The sequence below is a fragment of the Anabrus simplex genome, chromosome 1 (assembly GCF_040414725.1).
Source record: "Anabrus simplex isolate iqAnaSimp1 chromosome 1, ASM4041472v1, whole genome shotgun sequence".
In the NCBI taxonomy this organism is placed as follows: Eukaryota; Metazoa; Arthropoda; class Insecta; order Orthoptera; family Tettigoniidae; genus Anabrus; species Anabrus simplex.
The window spans coordinates 958798283-958813029 of NC_090265.1; the positions used below are offsets into that span (position 1 = coordinate 958798283).

A 14747-nucleotide genomic window follows, 5' to 3' on the forward strand; every position below is an offset into this window, starting at 1 on the left:
CAGGATCGAACGTACCAAGTTGGGATCAGAAGGCTAGCGCCTCAAATGTCTGAGCCACCCAGTGTGGCAAAGCTGTTTTTGTTGTTAAAATTAAATGTGATGGAAAGGAATGTAAAAGTAAGACTATTAGTCAGTCAGCACTATATGGTTTATAAGAGAGGCTCAGATGGTTGAGGCGCTGGCCTTCCGACCCCAACTTGGCAGGTTCGATCCTGGCTCAGTCCGGTGGTATTTGAAGGTGCTCAAATACGTCAGTCTCGTGTTGGTAGATTTACTGGCATGTAAAAGAACTCCCGTGGGACTAAATTCCGGCACCTCGGCGCCTCCGAAAACCGTAAAAGAGTAGTTAGTGGGACGTAAAGCAAATAACATTATTATTATTATTATTATTATTATTATTATTATTATTATTATTATTATTATTATTATTATTTATAAGAGAGGCATGGGGGAATTTAGAAAAAAGGTAAATAAAAATGTAAATACCGGTAGTTTATGGGTTAGGTTTAAAGCAATTGTTGAGGAGTGTGTAAATAGGTAAGTTCCTTTAAAAGAGGTTAGAAATAGTAAGGACCCATTTAACAGGGAAATAAACATATCATACATAATTTGTAGCCATATGAATTTTAGAGAGCAATAGAAGAATGTGTATACATAATTCAAGGCAGAAACAGGTTCCAGGAAGGACATTCCAGGGATCATTAATAAACGAGGGGAGTGTATATGAGAGGACTTGCAGAAGGCAGAAGTATTCAGTCAGCAGTTTGTAAAGGTAGTTGGATATAAGGATAATGCTCAGATAAAGGAAGCAAATTACTGAAATTTAACTATGATAACAACATCTACAAAAAGATACGAAAGTTGAAAGCTAGAAAAGCAGCTGAGATTCATAAGATTTCTGGGGATATACTAAAGGCAATGGGTTGGGATGTAGTGCCATATCTGAAATGTTTGATTACTGTTTGTATGAAGGAGCAGTATCAAATGAATAGAGAGTTGCAATAGTAGCCCAGTCTGTGAAGGAAAGGGCGATAAACATAAAGCAGATAATTACATCTTGATATGTGTTATTTGTAAGTTCTGGGAAAGCATTCGTTCTGATTATATTAGACACATTTGCAAAATTACTAACTGGTTCAATAGTAGGCAGTTCGGGTCGAGGAAAGGTTATTCCAGTGAGCCTCAATTTGTAGGATTCCAGAAAGATCAGTAGATTCAATGGACTATATCACTATTGACTTGTCCAAGGCTTTTGATGGGGTAGGTCATGGAAGATTACTGACGGAAATTAGGATTGCTGGATTAAACAAAAGAGTGGTTGAATGGGTGGCTACATTTCTAGAAGATAGAATTAAGAGTGCCGTAGGTGAAGTGTTATCTGATCCTGTAATGATTAAGAAGGCGTCCCACAGGGCAGATTATTCAACCTTTATATTTTCTTATATATATTGTCCCCTTATTATACCACATTGGTAATTGCCCCAAACTAGACAGCAGACCCTAACCATGCTCAGTCCACGCTCCATTAAAAAAATATCTAACTTAATAAATTACACCCTGGATTTAGACAAGTCAAGGAAAACTATAGCTTATAGCTATAAATGATAGTAGGCAGACCACGACAAGACTGAGGAAATATTACATACATTATCATTATAAACCTTTATGCCTTTCAGCGTTCAGTCTGCAAGCCTCTGTGAATTTGCTAAACGTCGCCACAATCCTCTGTTTCCAACTAGTGCTGTGGCCTCATGTAGTTCTATACCTCTTACCTTTAAATCCTAACAAACTGTGGCTAACGATCATCATCTTGGTCTCCCTCTACTTCTCTTCCCCTCCATAAAAGAATCCATTATTCTCCTAGGTAACCTATCCTCCTCCATTCCCCTCACATGACCCCACCACCAAAGCCGGTTTATGCATACAGCTTCATCCATTGAGTTAATTCCTAACTTAGCCTTTATTTCCTCATTCCGAGTACCTGCCTGCCATTGTTCCCACCTGTTTGTACCAGCAATCATTCTCACTACTTTCGTGTCTTCTAACTTATGAGTAAGATATCCTGAGTCCACCCAGCTTTCGCTCCCGTAAAGCAAAGTTGGTCTGAAAACAGACCGATGTAAAGATAGTCTCGTACGGGAGCTGACTTTCCTTGTTACCGAACACTGTTGATCACCAACTGCGAGCTCATTGCATTAGCTTTACTAAACCTTGATTCAATCTCACTTACTATATTACAATCCTGAGAGAACACACAACCTAAATACTTAAAATTATCTACCTGTTCCAGCTTTGTATCACCAATCTGACATTCAATTCTGTTGAATTTCCTAGCTACTGACATCAATGTAGTCTTTGAAAGGCTAATTTTCATACCGTGCTCATTGTACCTAAACCCAGGTTCGAAGATTGCAGGCTTTCGGCACAATCTGCCATTAATACCAAGTCGTCAGCATAGGCCAGACTGCTTACTACATTTCAACCTGACAGAATCCCTCCCTGCCACTTTATACCTTTCAGCAGATGATCCGTGTAAACTACGAACAACAAAGGTGAAAGATTACAGCCTTGTCTAACCCCTGTAAGTACCCTGAACCAAGAACTCATTCTACCATCAGTTCTTACCGCAGCCCAATTGTCCAATGGTTTATTTTAATAATCTACCCTTAATCCCATAGTCCCCCAGTATGGTGAACATCTTTTCCCTCGGTACCCTGTCATATGCTTTCTCTAGATCTACGAAACATAAACACAACTGTCTATTCCTCTCGTAGCATTTTTCAGTTATCTGGCGCATACTAAAAATCTGATCCTGTCAGCCCACCACACTGGTTTTCATCCAACTTCCTCTCAACCACTGATCGCACTCGACCTTTCAAGATGCCAGTGAATACTTGGCCTGGTATACTAATCAATGAGATACCTCGATAGTTGTTGCAATCCTTCCTGTTCCCTTGCTTATAGATAGGTGCAATTATTGCTTTTCTCCAATCTGAAGGTACCTTAACAACACTCCATGCTAATATTATTCTATGAAGCCATTTCATCCCTGCCTTCCCATTATAGTTCACCATTTCAGGTCTAATTTCATCTATTCTTGCTGCTTTATGACAATGAAATTTATTTACCATCCTTTCCACTTCCTCAAGCGGTATTTCACCAACATAATATTCCTCCTCTCCATGAGCTCTGATGTTTGTGACACCACCATGAAGATCTCCTTTTACAATGAGAAGATTTTCAAAATATTCCTTCCACCTGTCCAGTGATTCTCTGGGATCTATTATGAGTTCACCTGAATTACCCAAAACACTGTTAATTTCCTTTTTCCCTCCTTCCCTTTCTAAGATTCTTTATTACTGTCCAGAAAGGTTTCCCTCTTGCTTGACCTAGCCTCTCCAGGTTATTACCAAAATCTTTCCTCCACTTCTTTTTGGATTCAGCAAATATTTGTTTCACCCTGTTTCTTTCATCTATGTACAATTTAGTTCCTGTCTGCATCAGCCCTTATTTGGAGCCATTTCTGATAAGCCTTCTTTTTACGTTTAGAAGATGTTCACTTTTTCCCTTCTTTACACACAGTTATTCCTAGGCATTCCCTTGCTGTTGCTATTACAGCATCACTGTATGCTACCCTTTCTCTTTCTATATCCTGAACCTGCTTACTGTCCACTGTTCGGAACTTCCTACTAATTATATCCATGTACTTCTGTCTAATTTCCTCGTCCTGGAGATTTTCTACCTTATTCATTTGCAGACAGATTTTACTTTCTCTATCCTAGGCTTGAGATACTTAGTTCACTGCAGATCAGATAGTGGTCTGTTTCATCGAAAGATCCGTGAAAAACCCGTACATTCCCAACAGATTTCCTGAATTCGAAGTCGGTTAAGATATAGTCTCTTATGGATCTGGTACCTCTAGCCTCCCATGTGTAGCGGTGAATTGCCTTATGCTTGAAGAATGTTTGCATAACTTCTAAACCCATACTAGTACAAAAGTTCAGCAAACGCTTCCCATTCCCATTAACTTCCATATCTTCCCCCCATTTACCAATCACCCTTTCGTATCCTTCAGTTCTATTTCCAACTCTCGGAATCAAATCGCGCATTAGCACTGTCCTGTCCTTGCTGTTGATCCTGACACGATGTCACTCAATGCTTCATAGGACTTGTCAATTTGATCCTCAACTGCACCCTCACATGGTGAATACACTGAGACAATTCTCGTCCTAATTCCTCCAACTGCCAAATCTACCCACATATTTCGCTCATTTACGTGCCGTACAGAAACTATGTTGCATGCAGTAGCATTTGCGATGAACAGCCCTACGAGTTTTGTATTCTGCTATGTCCCTGTCCATTGTCTTCCTGTCCTAAATGAGCTGTATGGTATTAAGTGAAAGTCGGATCCTCTTATTAGTTTTCTTCAATGGGATCTTCTTTGCTGCATTTTGAATACTGACTAATTTTTTCATTGAGTTCACATCCCTAGTATTTCAAATCTTCTATTGGGTTAAGTTTTTCGGTAAGAACTTGTTGAAATGATGATTGTTTTTCTAAATCCTCTACTCTTGGAAAAGTGTGCCCCCTTGTCATTTTGGACCGTTCAAATTTGAGGTCATATGTGAAGGTCACTCGAATTAGCCTAAGATCACTTCCTGTATCAAATTTGTTGAGAACAGTAACATCTCTACAATAAAACCTATCTCATTCTTGGTTTGTCCATAAAGGCTCTTCCATGTCCATTTTCATTGAATGGGCTTTTTAAAGAAGGTATTCATGCAATAGAGATTTTCATCTATGAGATATTCCAGCAATCGTTCTCCTCTTTTGTTTCGACTGCCTAGTCCATGTGTACCAATGTTTTCTAGGTTTCCGATTTTCTTTTGACCCACTTTTGCATTAAAGTCTCCAGTGATGATACAGAGTTGTGTCTTTTCTGAATTTTTCACTCTTCATACTGCTGTTCCACTTCCTCTTCGTCAGAAGTACTGGTTGGAGCATAGACGTGTATGACTTGTATGGAGAAGTTACTATTCAATTTGAGGACTATACTTCCATATATTACTCTTAGAGAGACACAAATCATCTTGTGTATGAATTCTTTGATATCTTTATTGACAAGAATAGCAACCCAGTGTGTAGAAGCATCCCCGTTATTATGTAAGATGGCATGACCTGATGGAAGGGTGTCAGCTTTTCCTTCTTGAAGACAAGTCTCACAAATACCCAGAATATCCCATTTTCATGTCATGCAGTTCTTGTTCTAATCTTTCCAGGTCTTCAGCTAGTCTCATAATTCTTATGTTGTATGTGGCTATCTGACGTTTTAGTCATTCTTTTCGAATTATTGCCTCCCCTAGAATCCTTGAGGCAGACTGAAGTATTATTAGTGTGAGATTCTGAGTCTTTCACTCTACTCACCTGGGGTAGTTTCATTTGAAAATTCAAAGTCATAGGAGGTATGGAAGGTGCTTGGCAATAAAACACCACGCTTGCCAGATGTGTTGGTGAGTTGTGATTCAGCTGGCCCTAACATGGGGAACAGCCGCTATCGGGGTACCGCCACTAACATGTGGAGCCGTCATGCTCTGTGTGTGTTGTACTCGTATTAATCCCCAAGTAATCTCAATACAATTACAGTAATTAATTACAAATCATGCCAACCCACTCGGCTTGAAAGAAAAGTGCTATGACTCCATGCACTAGTCATCATTTACTGTACAGTGTTTACAAGTTACTCTGAAAAATCTACCCTGCATTTAAAGAAAATTAAATTAGGACATCATCCCAGAAAATATTATCCTATCAAAACTATTTTATCACAATTAAACCATCCCCTTGGCCATTAGATAATGTTTTACAACTAATAATATATATATTTGCTTTTTGCTTTACGTCGCACCGACACAATTAGGTCTTATGGCGACGATGGGATAGGAAAGGCCTAGGAATGGGAAGGAAACTGCCGTGGCCTTAATTAAGGTACAGCCCCAGCATTTGCCTGGTGTGAAAATGGGAAACCACGGAAAACCATCTTCAGGGCTGCCGACAGCGGTATTCGAACCCACTATCTCCCAGATGCAAGCTCACAACTGCGTGCTCCTAACTGCACGGCCAACTCGCCTGGTAACGTATAAATTCATTTAAAGCTTGTACTTATTTTGGTTGATTCACTGCTCTGCATCACCAAGGCTACCCCATCAATTTAGTGACTGGACATCATCATTGTGGGATTAGCAAAGCAGAAGATGGAGATCGTGTGGGTCTCCATTTCAGCAGTCCAGGTTCAAAATGATGTCTTCTTTCTTACTCCTTAACACTGGTAAATGTAACTTAAAAGCTCTTTAGTTTGTCAAACACAGATTAAATTTACGTGTATATATATCATACTGCAAGATACATGTAAATAGATATTATTAAACAAGGGATAAAAAATACACACTATTAAACAAGGAACGACATGTTTCATTCTTAAATAATATCATCAGATTCTATCAAGTCACAGTCAAATATTTAGAAATATTTAGACTAAAGAGCTTTTAAGTTACATTTAACTGAGTCAACACTGGAAAGTATGGCTTCCTTCTTAATAAATAACACTGGTACAACACAAATTTCATCGACTTTGAGATCTATAATTTGTATTCACTGAGATAAACATTGGCGTACTGTCTCTCTTGACCTACTAAACCAGTTGACACTTGCCTTCCTCCCGTGGCTACTTCTTACGTAACAAGTCCCTTATGTTTAAGTTCATGTCTACTGTTTTCTCCCTCTAACTGACGTGTTTGCGTTCCATAATGTTTACACAGTTTAGCAAGTAGATTTCCAGTCTCTTCCCATGTCTTACTTTGATTATTATTAAACACTTTAAACAGTCTGTTGGTTACTGTTGCCTGTTACAAAATTCGGGTTTCACTGTCTAGAACAAAGATTTTCTCCCATACTAATGTTCTTATTTCTCTTTTTAACTTGTCGCTCACTATCTTAACTTTAGAATGTCAGTGTTATCAGTTCCATAGTTCCTGGACACTTAGTCCTCTCGCTCTCCACAACATTTTTCACGCAGCAGTTCCAGTTCTTGCTACGTTCAGGGTTTTGTATAGGACTCACACCATGAAAATAAAGTCCAGTTCCAGTTAATAGACAGTAACTCATGACTGATGAACGACTGCTCACAAAAGACTCCAGAATAAAAACTGCACTCGAATGGCGCTCTTCTCTGCTCCCTTCAGTATCTTAGGTCCATTCTTCTCTCATTATGCTTGCACGGGGTCCCAATTTTTACTTCAACCAGTCACTTCGAAATATTTAGATGATGCTTATTTCTTATTGGGCTACGCACATGCACACGCGCTCACGCATCTCGTTGTCTTCAAATTTTTAACATCTGATATTTACAGCAGTCATCTTAAATCACGCTAACTCTAGCCTCACACCTGGCCCCCAAAACAGTAACTGTTACTCTCTGTCATTGTTTCTATGGGTTTCACCTTGTCCTGTCCGGCTCCATGGTTAAATGGTTAGTGTGCTAGCCTTTGGTCACAGGGGTCTCAGGTTCGATTCCCGGCAGGGTTGGGAATTTTAACCATCATTGGTTAATTTTGCTGGCGCGGGAGCTGGGTGTGTGTGTCATCATCATTATTTCATTCTCATCATGATGTGCAGGTCGCCTACGGGAGTCAAATCGAAAGACCTGCACTTGGCGAGCCGAACATATCCCCGGGCACTCCCTGCACTAAAAGCCATACGCCATTTCATATCTCCTTGCCCTGAAATACAACTGTGCTGGGGTCAACTAACCATCGTCCAACGGTTTCTGCTCCTTTCTCTTTCCAAGACAGAAGCCTTACTATTCCATCCTCCCAGACAGCTGGCGCCATGAGTTTCCGCTCATGTTTCAACATATTCTACAGAGAGGAATGAAATTATCAAGACTCCCAATAAATATATTCATGATATTTCCATTAAATATGTCTATTAATTTACAAGAGTAATGAATAACGGCTCAGTTTATACATGATATGGGTAAAGAACTGGAATCACAGAAGGCTGTTTGTGGATGATGTTATACTGTACAGAGTAGTAAATAAGTTACAGGATTGTTAGCGACTACAGAAAGACCTAGACATTGTTGTGAGATGGACAGTGATATGATGGTAAAAGGGATGAAAAGTCAGGTTGTAAATTTAACCAAGAGGAAAAATCCTCTTAGTTGTAATTAACGTGTTGATGGGGTGATAGTACATCATGGGGTTCACTGTAAGTATGTAGGTGTGAATATACAGGGTCTCCCATATAAACTAAGACCATTCAAATGGCGTTTTTACTTTCCATTTCGTAAGCTGCAGTATTGAAGGCGCGTGCATAGTTCTTGACCTTGCAAGTAGCGTGCACGTGTACAACGTCGCAAGCATCAGTCGCCAGTCTGAATCTCAGCTGTTAACATGGTGAGACAGTTATCATTGCAACACCGTATTTTTGTAAGTGAAAGTTATTTTAAGTAGGAGTCAGCTTGACGGGTGCATGATGCATTTGTTCAGCAGTTTCCTGTTGAAATGACACCTTCATGAGCATAGATTCATGTAATTGTAAATGCATTTGGTGACAAAAAGCACTTGTATGCGATGTGGTTTACTGTAATGGAATATATAAACTATTTTTAGTGAATACTGTTTTTAAGTTTTAAACATTCAAGGATCGATCAGCTGCCTATTGGCCACGGCTATATATTGCAATATACAATAATAAAGTTTTATTATGAATCCACCTGTTCAATACATTATAATGTTGTTACATTTAAAATAACTTCATTAGTTAAAAAGTTATATATGGGACATGTTTCGCTCCCTTATAGAGCATCATCAGCCAAATCTGAATCTCAAATAATTGTTATTTACGTAAATAAAGACTTAAGAACTATTAGAACATTTTTGACAAACTTAAAACTTATTCTATTAGAAAATCATAAAATATAAAATCTTTGTATACATGGCTTAATTACATGTGCTTAATAGGAAGATACATTAAAATTATGGAAGAGAGAGTACTAAAATATAAAATAAATAATATATATATCATGTCCAAAATCCTAGAAAGACGTGAAGATCAATCTTAGAAGCTAAATTTGAGGATTTTCTTAGCAATGAGATCTGGTAAAAAAGTTATTTATCCCTTGTGGATAAGAGTCTATAAAGATTCAAATTTATCGTCAATTTGATGATTGAACTTATAACAGGATAAATGTTGGTCTTCAAGAAATTTAAATGCTTGTCATGTGACCTTGGCGAATGCTGTTAAAAACCGACAAACAGCAACAATTGGAGGGACATTCAACAAGATAAACCAAGCAGCAGCTTTCAATACAAACGTTGATTTACGTCCCTTTCAATCATCCTTATCAAATCCATTAGTTCAACGAACGGTCATTGACATCTATAAGAACATATCTTTTTAACAGCATTAGCCGAGGTCACATGACAACAAGCATTTAAATTTCTTGAAGACCAACATTTATCCTGTTACAAGTTCAATCATCAAATTGACGATAAATTTGAATCTTTATAGACTCTTATCCACAAGGGATAAATAACTTTTTTACCAGATCTCATTGCTAAGAAAATCCTCAAATTTAGCTCCTAAGATTGATCTTCACATCTTTCTAGGATTTTGGACATGATATATATATTATTTATTTTATATTTTAGTACTCTCTCTTCCATAATTTTAATGTATCTTCCTATTAAGCACATGTAATTAAGTCATGTATACAAAGATTTTATATTTTATGATTTTCTAATAGAATAAGTTTTAAGTTTGTCAAAAATGTTCTAATAGTTCTTAAGTCTTTATTTACGTAAATAACAATTATTTGAGATTCAGATTTGGCTGATGATGCTCTATAAGGGAGCGAAACATGTCCCATATATAACATATGTAACAACATTATAATGTATTGAACAGGTGGATTCATAATAAAACTTTATTATTGTATATCAACAGATTTCAATACGGATTAAAACATGAGATTAGTCACTTGCAATATATATTGCAAGGCGCAAGTATCCTTTCCAAATTGGGTGGGGCACCCAAATGAAGAATACACCCACAGTATCCCCTGCCTGTCATAAGAGGTGACTAAAAGGGTCCCCAGGGGCTCTCAACTTGAGAGCATGTGTTGGCAACCATGGGGCCCTTAGCTGAGTCCTGGCATTGCTTCCATAGTGCCAGGCTCCTCACTTTCATCCATCCTGTCCGACCTCCCTTGGTCAACTCTTGTTCTTTTCTGACCCCAACGGTATTAGAGCATTCGAGGCCTAGGGAATCTTTCATTTTCACGCCCTTCGTGACCCATGCCCTTCTTCATCCGTTACTTCATTTTTTGAAGTGATGGATCCCGTCCTTTTCTCCTTTTTTCTTTCTCTACTCCCTGTGGGTGGGGTCCGCAGACTAAGAACACACCTACAGTATCCCTTGCCTGTCGTAAGAGGCGACTAAAATGGACGACCAAGGGATGATTGAATTAGAACCATGAAACTACTTGTGATTAGTATCATCACGCTGGTAAAGCCATGGGTCGCCTTTACTTGTGAGTAGTACCACTATGTTAGGTACACAATAGGTTTGTGATTAGTAGCAGCCGAGAGTGGTTCACTGTGGGTTTCCACAGGCATTGCGGGTCGGATCCACTGATTGTTTTAAATTCACATTCATCCATTAATTCATCACAATTTTTGAATTCTAGGCAGTGGATGAATTTTGTACTTTTTAAATTGTCATTGGGGCCGATGACCTTAGATGTTAGGCCCCTTTAAACAACAAGCATCATCATAAATTGTCATTGTTAAGTGCGGCCAGTATCCAGTATTCGGGAGATAGTAGGTTCGAACCCCACTGTCGGCAGCCCTGAAAATGGTTTTCCGTGGTTTCCCATTTTCACATCAGGCAAATGCTGGGGCTGTACCTTAATTAAGGCCACAGCCGCTTCCTTCCCACTCCTAGCCCTTTCCTGTCCCATCGTCGCCGTAAGACCTATCTGTGTCGGTGCGACATAAAACAACTAGCAAAAAAAATTGTCATTGCATTTCGTCTCATTTCATACCATTAGGAGCCGATGACCTAGATGTTAGGCCCCTTTAAACAACAAACAGCATCATCATCATCATCATCATCCAAATTTACAGGGCCGATGGGCATTTATATATAAACCCTAATGTGGAACAACAAGAAGCATGCAGGCACTTGTCGTCTATTAATGTCTCTCCCTTTTTTAGTTCTGAGATGTAAAATGCTTTGTACTGGACATAGTTTACCATATATATATATATATATATATATATATATACAGATTACAGAATATTTTGCATTCTTCCTTATTTTAGCTTTCTGGCAGATAAGAAAAGTCATCTTGGTGTTTTTGCTCCTAAATAGTTCTGTCTAATCTGTGTGTTTCTTTTCAGTATGGTCAAATAACTCCACAGTTGGCTATTAAAGTGCTACTTCAATTTGACAGATCAATCAACAATGCCTTAGCAACAAGGGTCAAGTCAAGACTTACCTTCAAAGTAAGTAGCCTGCATCAGATATATTATTTTTGGTTCTGTCATTGCTCTACATTCAAGCCCCTTAAACCTTCAGAGGCGTGCTTCTCATGGATTTAAAACTTCCAAGCCGGTAATAGTTAAAATATATCTCATTGAACATTTATTTCACAAAATAAACAAGAGAAAATTATTGAAGAGTATACAATTTTATTTCACAGGGGATTGGTTTGCTTTTGCTTTACAAATGATGTGAACTACTTATGAGAAACTTGAGCTTGTTGTTTCTTACATAAAAGGTGAAATTGAAGACAGGTGTCTCTAGGCTCTAGGGGTGGGTGGGTTTTTTTTGTTTTTTTTTTTTCCTTCTCTCTATACTGCTATCACACCACTTAGGCTGTGGCCATGCTTCAGGTGGCTAGCAGGGCAGTGGCAAATGCTGTTAAATTTAATTCTAATTTAATTCTACGGGGATGTTCACACTGCTGGCAGAGTGGATTTTTGGAGCGGAAGTGCAGCCAAGGACACTTGGTCTACTTACTTGCCTCTCAGTACTGTTTGTGATTTGTGGAAGTTTCAAGTTTGCTTGGTAGGTGCAGAATGACAAGATGAATGCTATTGAAAAAAATTCAGTTTTCTGAAGTTCAATTGGGTATTTTTATGGGATGACATGGATAAGGAGTTTAAGAAATCTGTTTACTGGTTGAAACGTGCTGTTGCACAAGGAACCTTCGAGTAGATGTCACTGTACAATGACACAAATTACAAAATAATATCTTACTGTCAGTTGCTAAACCATCTTCTTTAAATTCTGATACGTAACTTTTCAGTTTTAAACTGGTTGACTGAGCTACTTTAGGCATATTGCAACAACGTTAATGTCTTCAGTTAATATAGATACAACTGCACACACACTGAACGTACAAGAACACTATGATCCATCTCACTGCTAATTCAAACTGTGAATGACTGGTAGGGAATTAGATGGAGTTATGAAGCAATCAAAGGGAATGTCCGAATTACGAACTAATCCGGAAACCACTAGCACATCATCGATGAATGAGATTTCCCTAGTTACAAAATTATGGCACAGACACAGTCAGTGTTATATAATGCAGTTTATCAGTGCTGTAAGTGTGATTAAGATAGTCACGGTACTGACCGGCTGATCTCCACCACTTCCGGGCTCAACCTCTCTCTTTCTTCGCACCGCTTATCAGCTTATTTTATCAGCCCAGACGTGGACAGGTGTGATAATGACCTAAACACCAGTTAAAATATTAATTTTTCGAATATAGATTTTTAATTTACTTCTCCATTATTGAGAGGACTGCTAATTTAATATAATTTAATACTTTTTAGCCAAAATATGGACTATATTGATTTTAATGACGAAGAATATGAAACATATGTGCTAAACTCCAAAATATGGGAAAATATGGAAAATGAGTAGGCCTACTCCATTTTTCAACTCCACACGTCATGATTCGTAAAGATAATGCAAAATATAATTAAGTTTAGCTTTCTAAAGAGATATGTATGCCTTTGCTGGCAGGACCTAGTGTTTACAGTGCACTATGTCTTCTGGTATAGGCTAGAGCAATTTTGTTACTTTCATAGATCTGTCTGTCTTTGTCTTATCCTTGGCTTTGACAATATGAAAGTGACCGAGGTATGAGCGATGCTGGTAATGCCAATCCTTATGCAGCCAGTCCCTGCTATGAATGATGTGAAAATGTTGCTCATAAGGTCGGTTGGTGGGCTTGGCAGACTGATATGTAATAGCAACTCTGGCTCGGTGAGGAAAGCAACAGGAAACTACCTCATTCCTCATTTCCCTAGTACGCCTCTTCAGTGATGCCTAGGCCATCTATGACAGCTGATGGCAGCGCTGTTGAAGATCCCACCAGCAGCATCGCTGACGGACTGAACATACATACGAAGAGATATGTGTTTACATATAAATCCATTCCCTGGTCATAAACTTCCAAACCCTAGTAATGACACTTTCATAAATTACAGCATCTAAGAACTTACTGGTTAAACATCAAAAAAAGACCTTTGATAGTCAGTACGAAGTATGCAGAGCACTGGATAACTTTATTTTATAATAATATGTTGTAGGAATGAAGAAAAAGCAAAGCTTAATATAAATAAATACAGTTTTTGCTCTACCGGGCGAGTTGGCCGTGCGTGTTGAGGCGCGCGGCTGTGAGCTTGCATCCGGGAGATAGTAGGTTCGAATCCCACTATCAGCAGCCCTGAAAATGGTTTTCCGTGGTTTCCCATTTTCACACCAGGCAAATGCTGGGGCTGTACCTTAATTAAGGCCACGGCCGCTTCCTTCCCACTCCTAGCCCTTCCCTGTCCCATCGTCGCCATAAGACCTATCTGTGTCGGTGCGACGTAAAGCCCCTAGCAAAAAAAAAAAAAAAAGTTTTTGCTCTTAAATTAAAGTGGTCCACTTTTTTGTCCGCAAGTGTATATTGTAAGCCTGATGGACTGTTTTGTTTACTACTTGGTTTATTTAAATCCTCAAGCGTGACATTGTAAAATTCCATGCTGCACTCGTAGCGTGCTTTATTTCTAGCCTACTCCCAATGCTGAGCGTGGTATAAGAATTTAGTTATAATTTCCAAACAGGTGAGTGAAAAATTATCAGAGAAACACACAGTCACATATTACACAATATGATAACCTGGTTATCCTTGGACAGCTGCACAAAAATACTGGAACTTTGTGTGATGGATTTCAAAGCCTGGGTCCACACAAAGCCCTGATTGCCATGGGCAATTCTTGCAGTGATACTTGGTGTCCTTTCACTGTCCCTTCTTTGTGCACACTGCACGTTTCTTCCTCCCAATGGATTTGTACGTAGTTCCATAGTTTTCAGCCAGAAAATGTCGTCCCATAAGTCACATCGCAACCGAGTCTACATCAGATGGTCTGCCTGATTTTTTTCCTCCAATATTCCTGTCCTAGTATTTTACAATCATTTGGTCTACTAATATTATTCTGAATTGCAAGTGTATACTATTGAATCCTGTTTATGATCCATAAAATAATGTAGGCATTTAGTATCGATACATTGATGAGGTGCGAAGAAAATTGAAAAGATTGCTCCTCCTAATCAATACAAAATATATTTAAAAGAATTATTTTATTCAGGACTAGTTTCGGCCCCTTTCATTGGGCCATCTTCAG

The 14747-nt window shown here is 38.7% G+C and overlaps 1 protein-coding gene across 2 annotated transcripts in view; it reads left to right on the forward strand.

The window, feature by feature from the left end:
* Positions 1-14747, forward strand: part of TfIIA-S (Transcription-factor-IIA-S) — a 62380-nt gene that overhangs the window by 23098 nt on the left and 24535 nt on the right. For both annotated transcript variants that reach the window (XM_067148866.2, XM_067148867.2), the window contains exon 2: positions 11463-11567. In XM_067148866.2, the coding sequence (XP_067004967.1) occupies positions 11463-11567 (105 nt within the window). The remainder of the gene's footprint in view (positions 1-11462; positions 11568-14747) is intronic.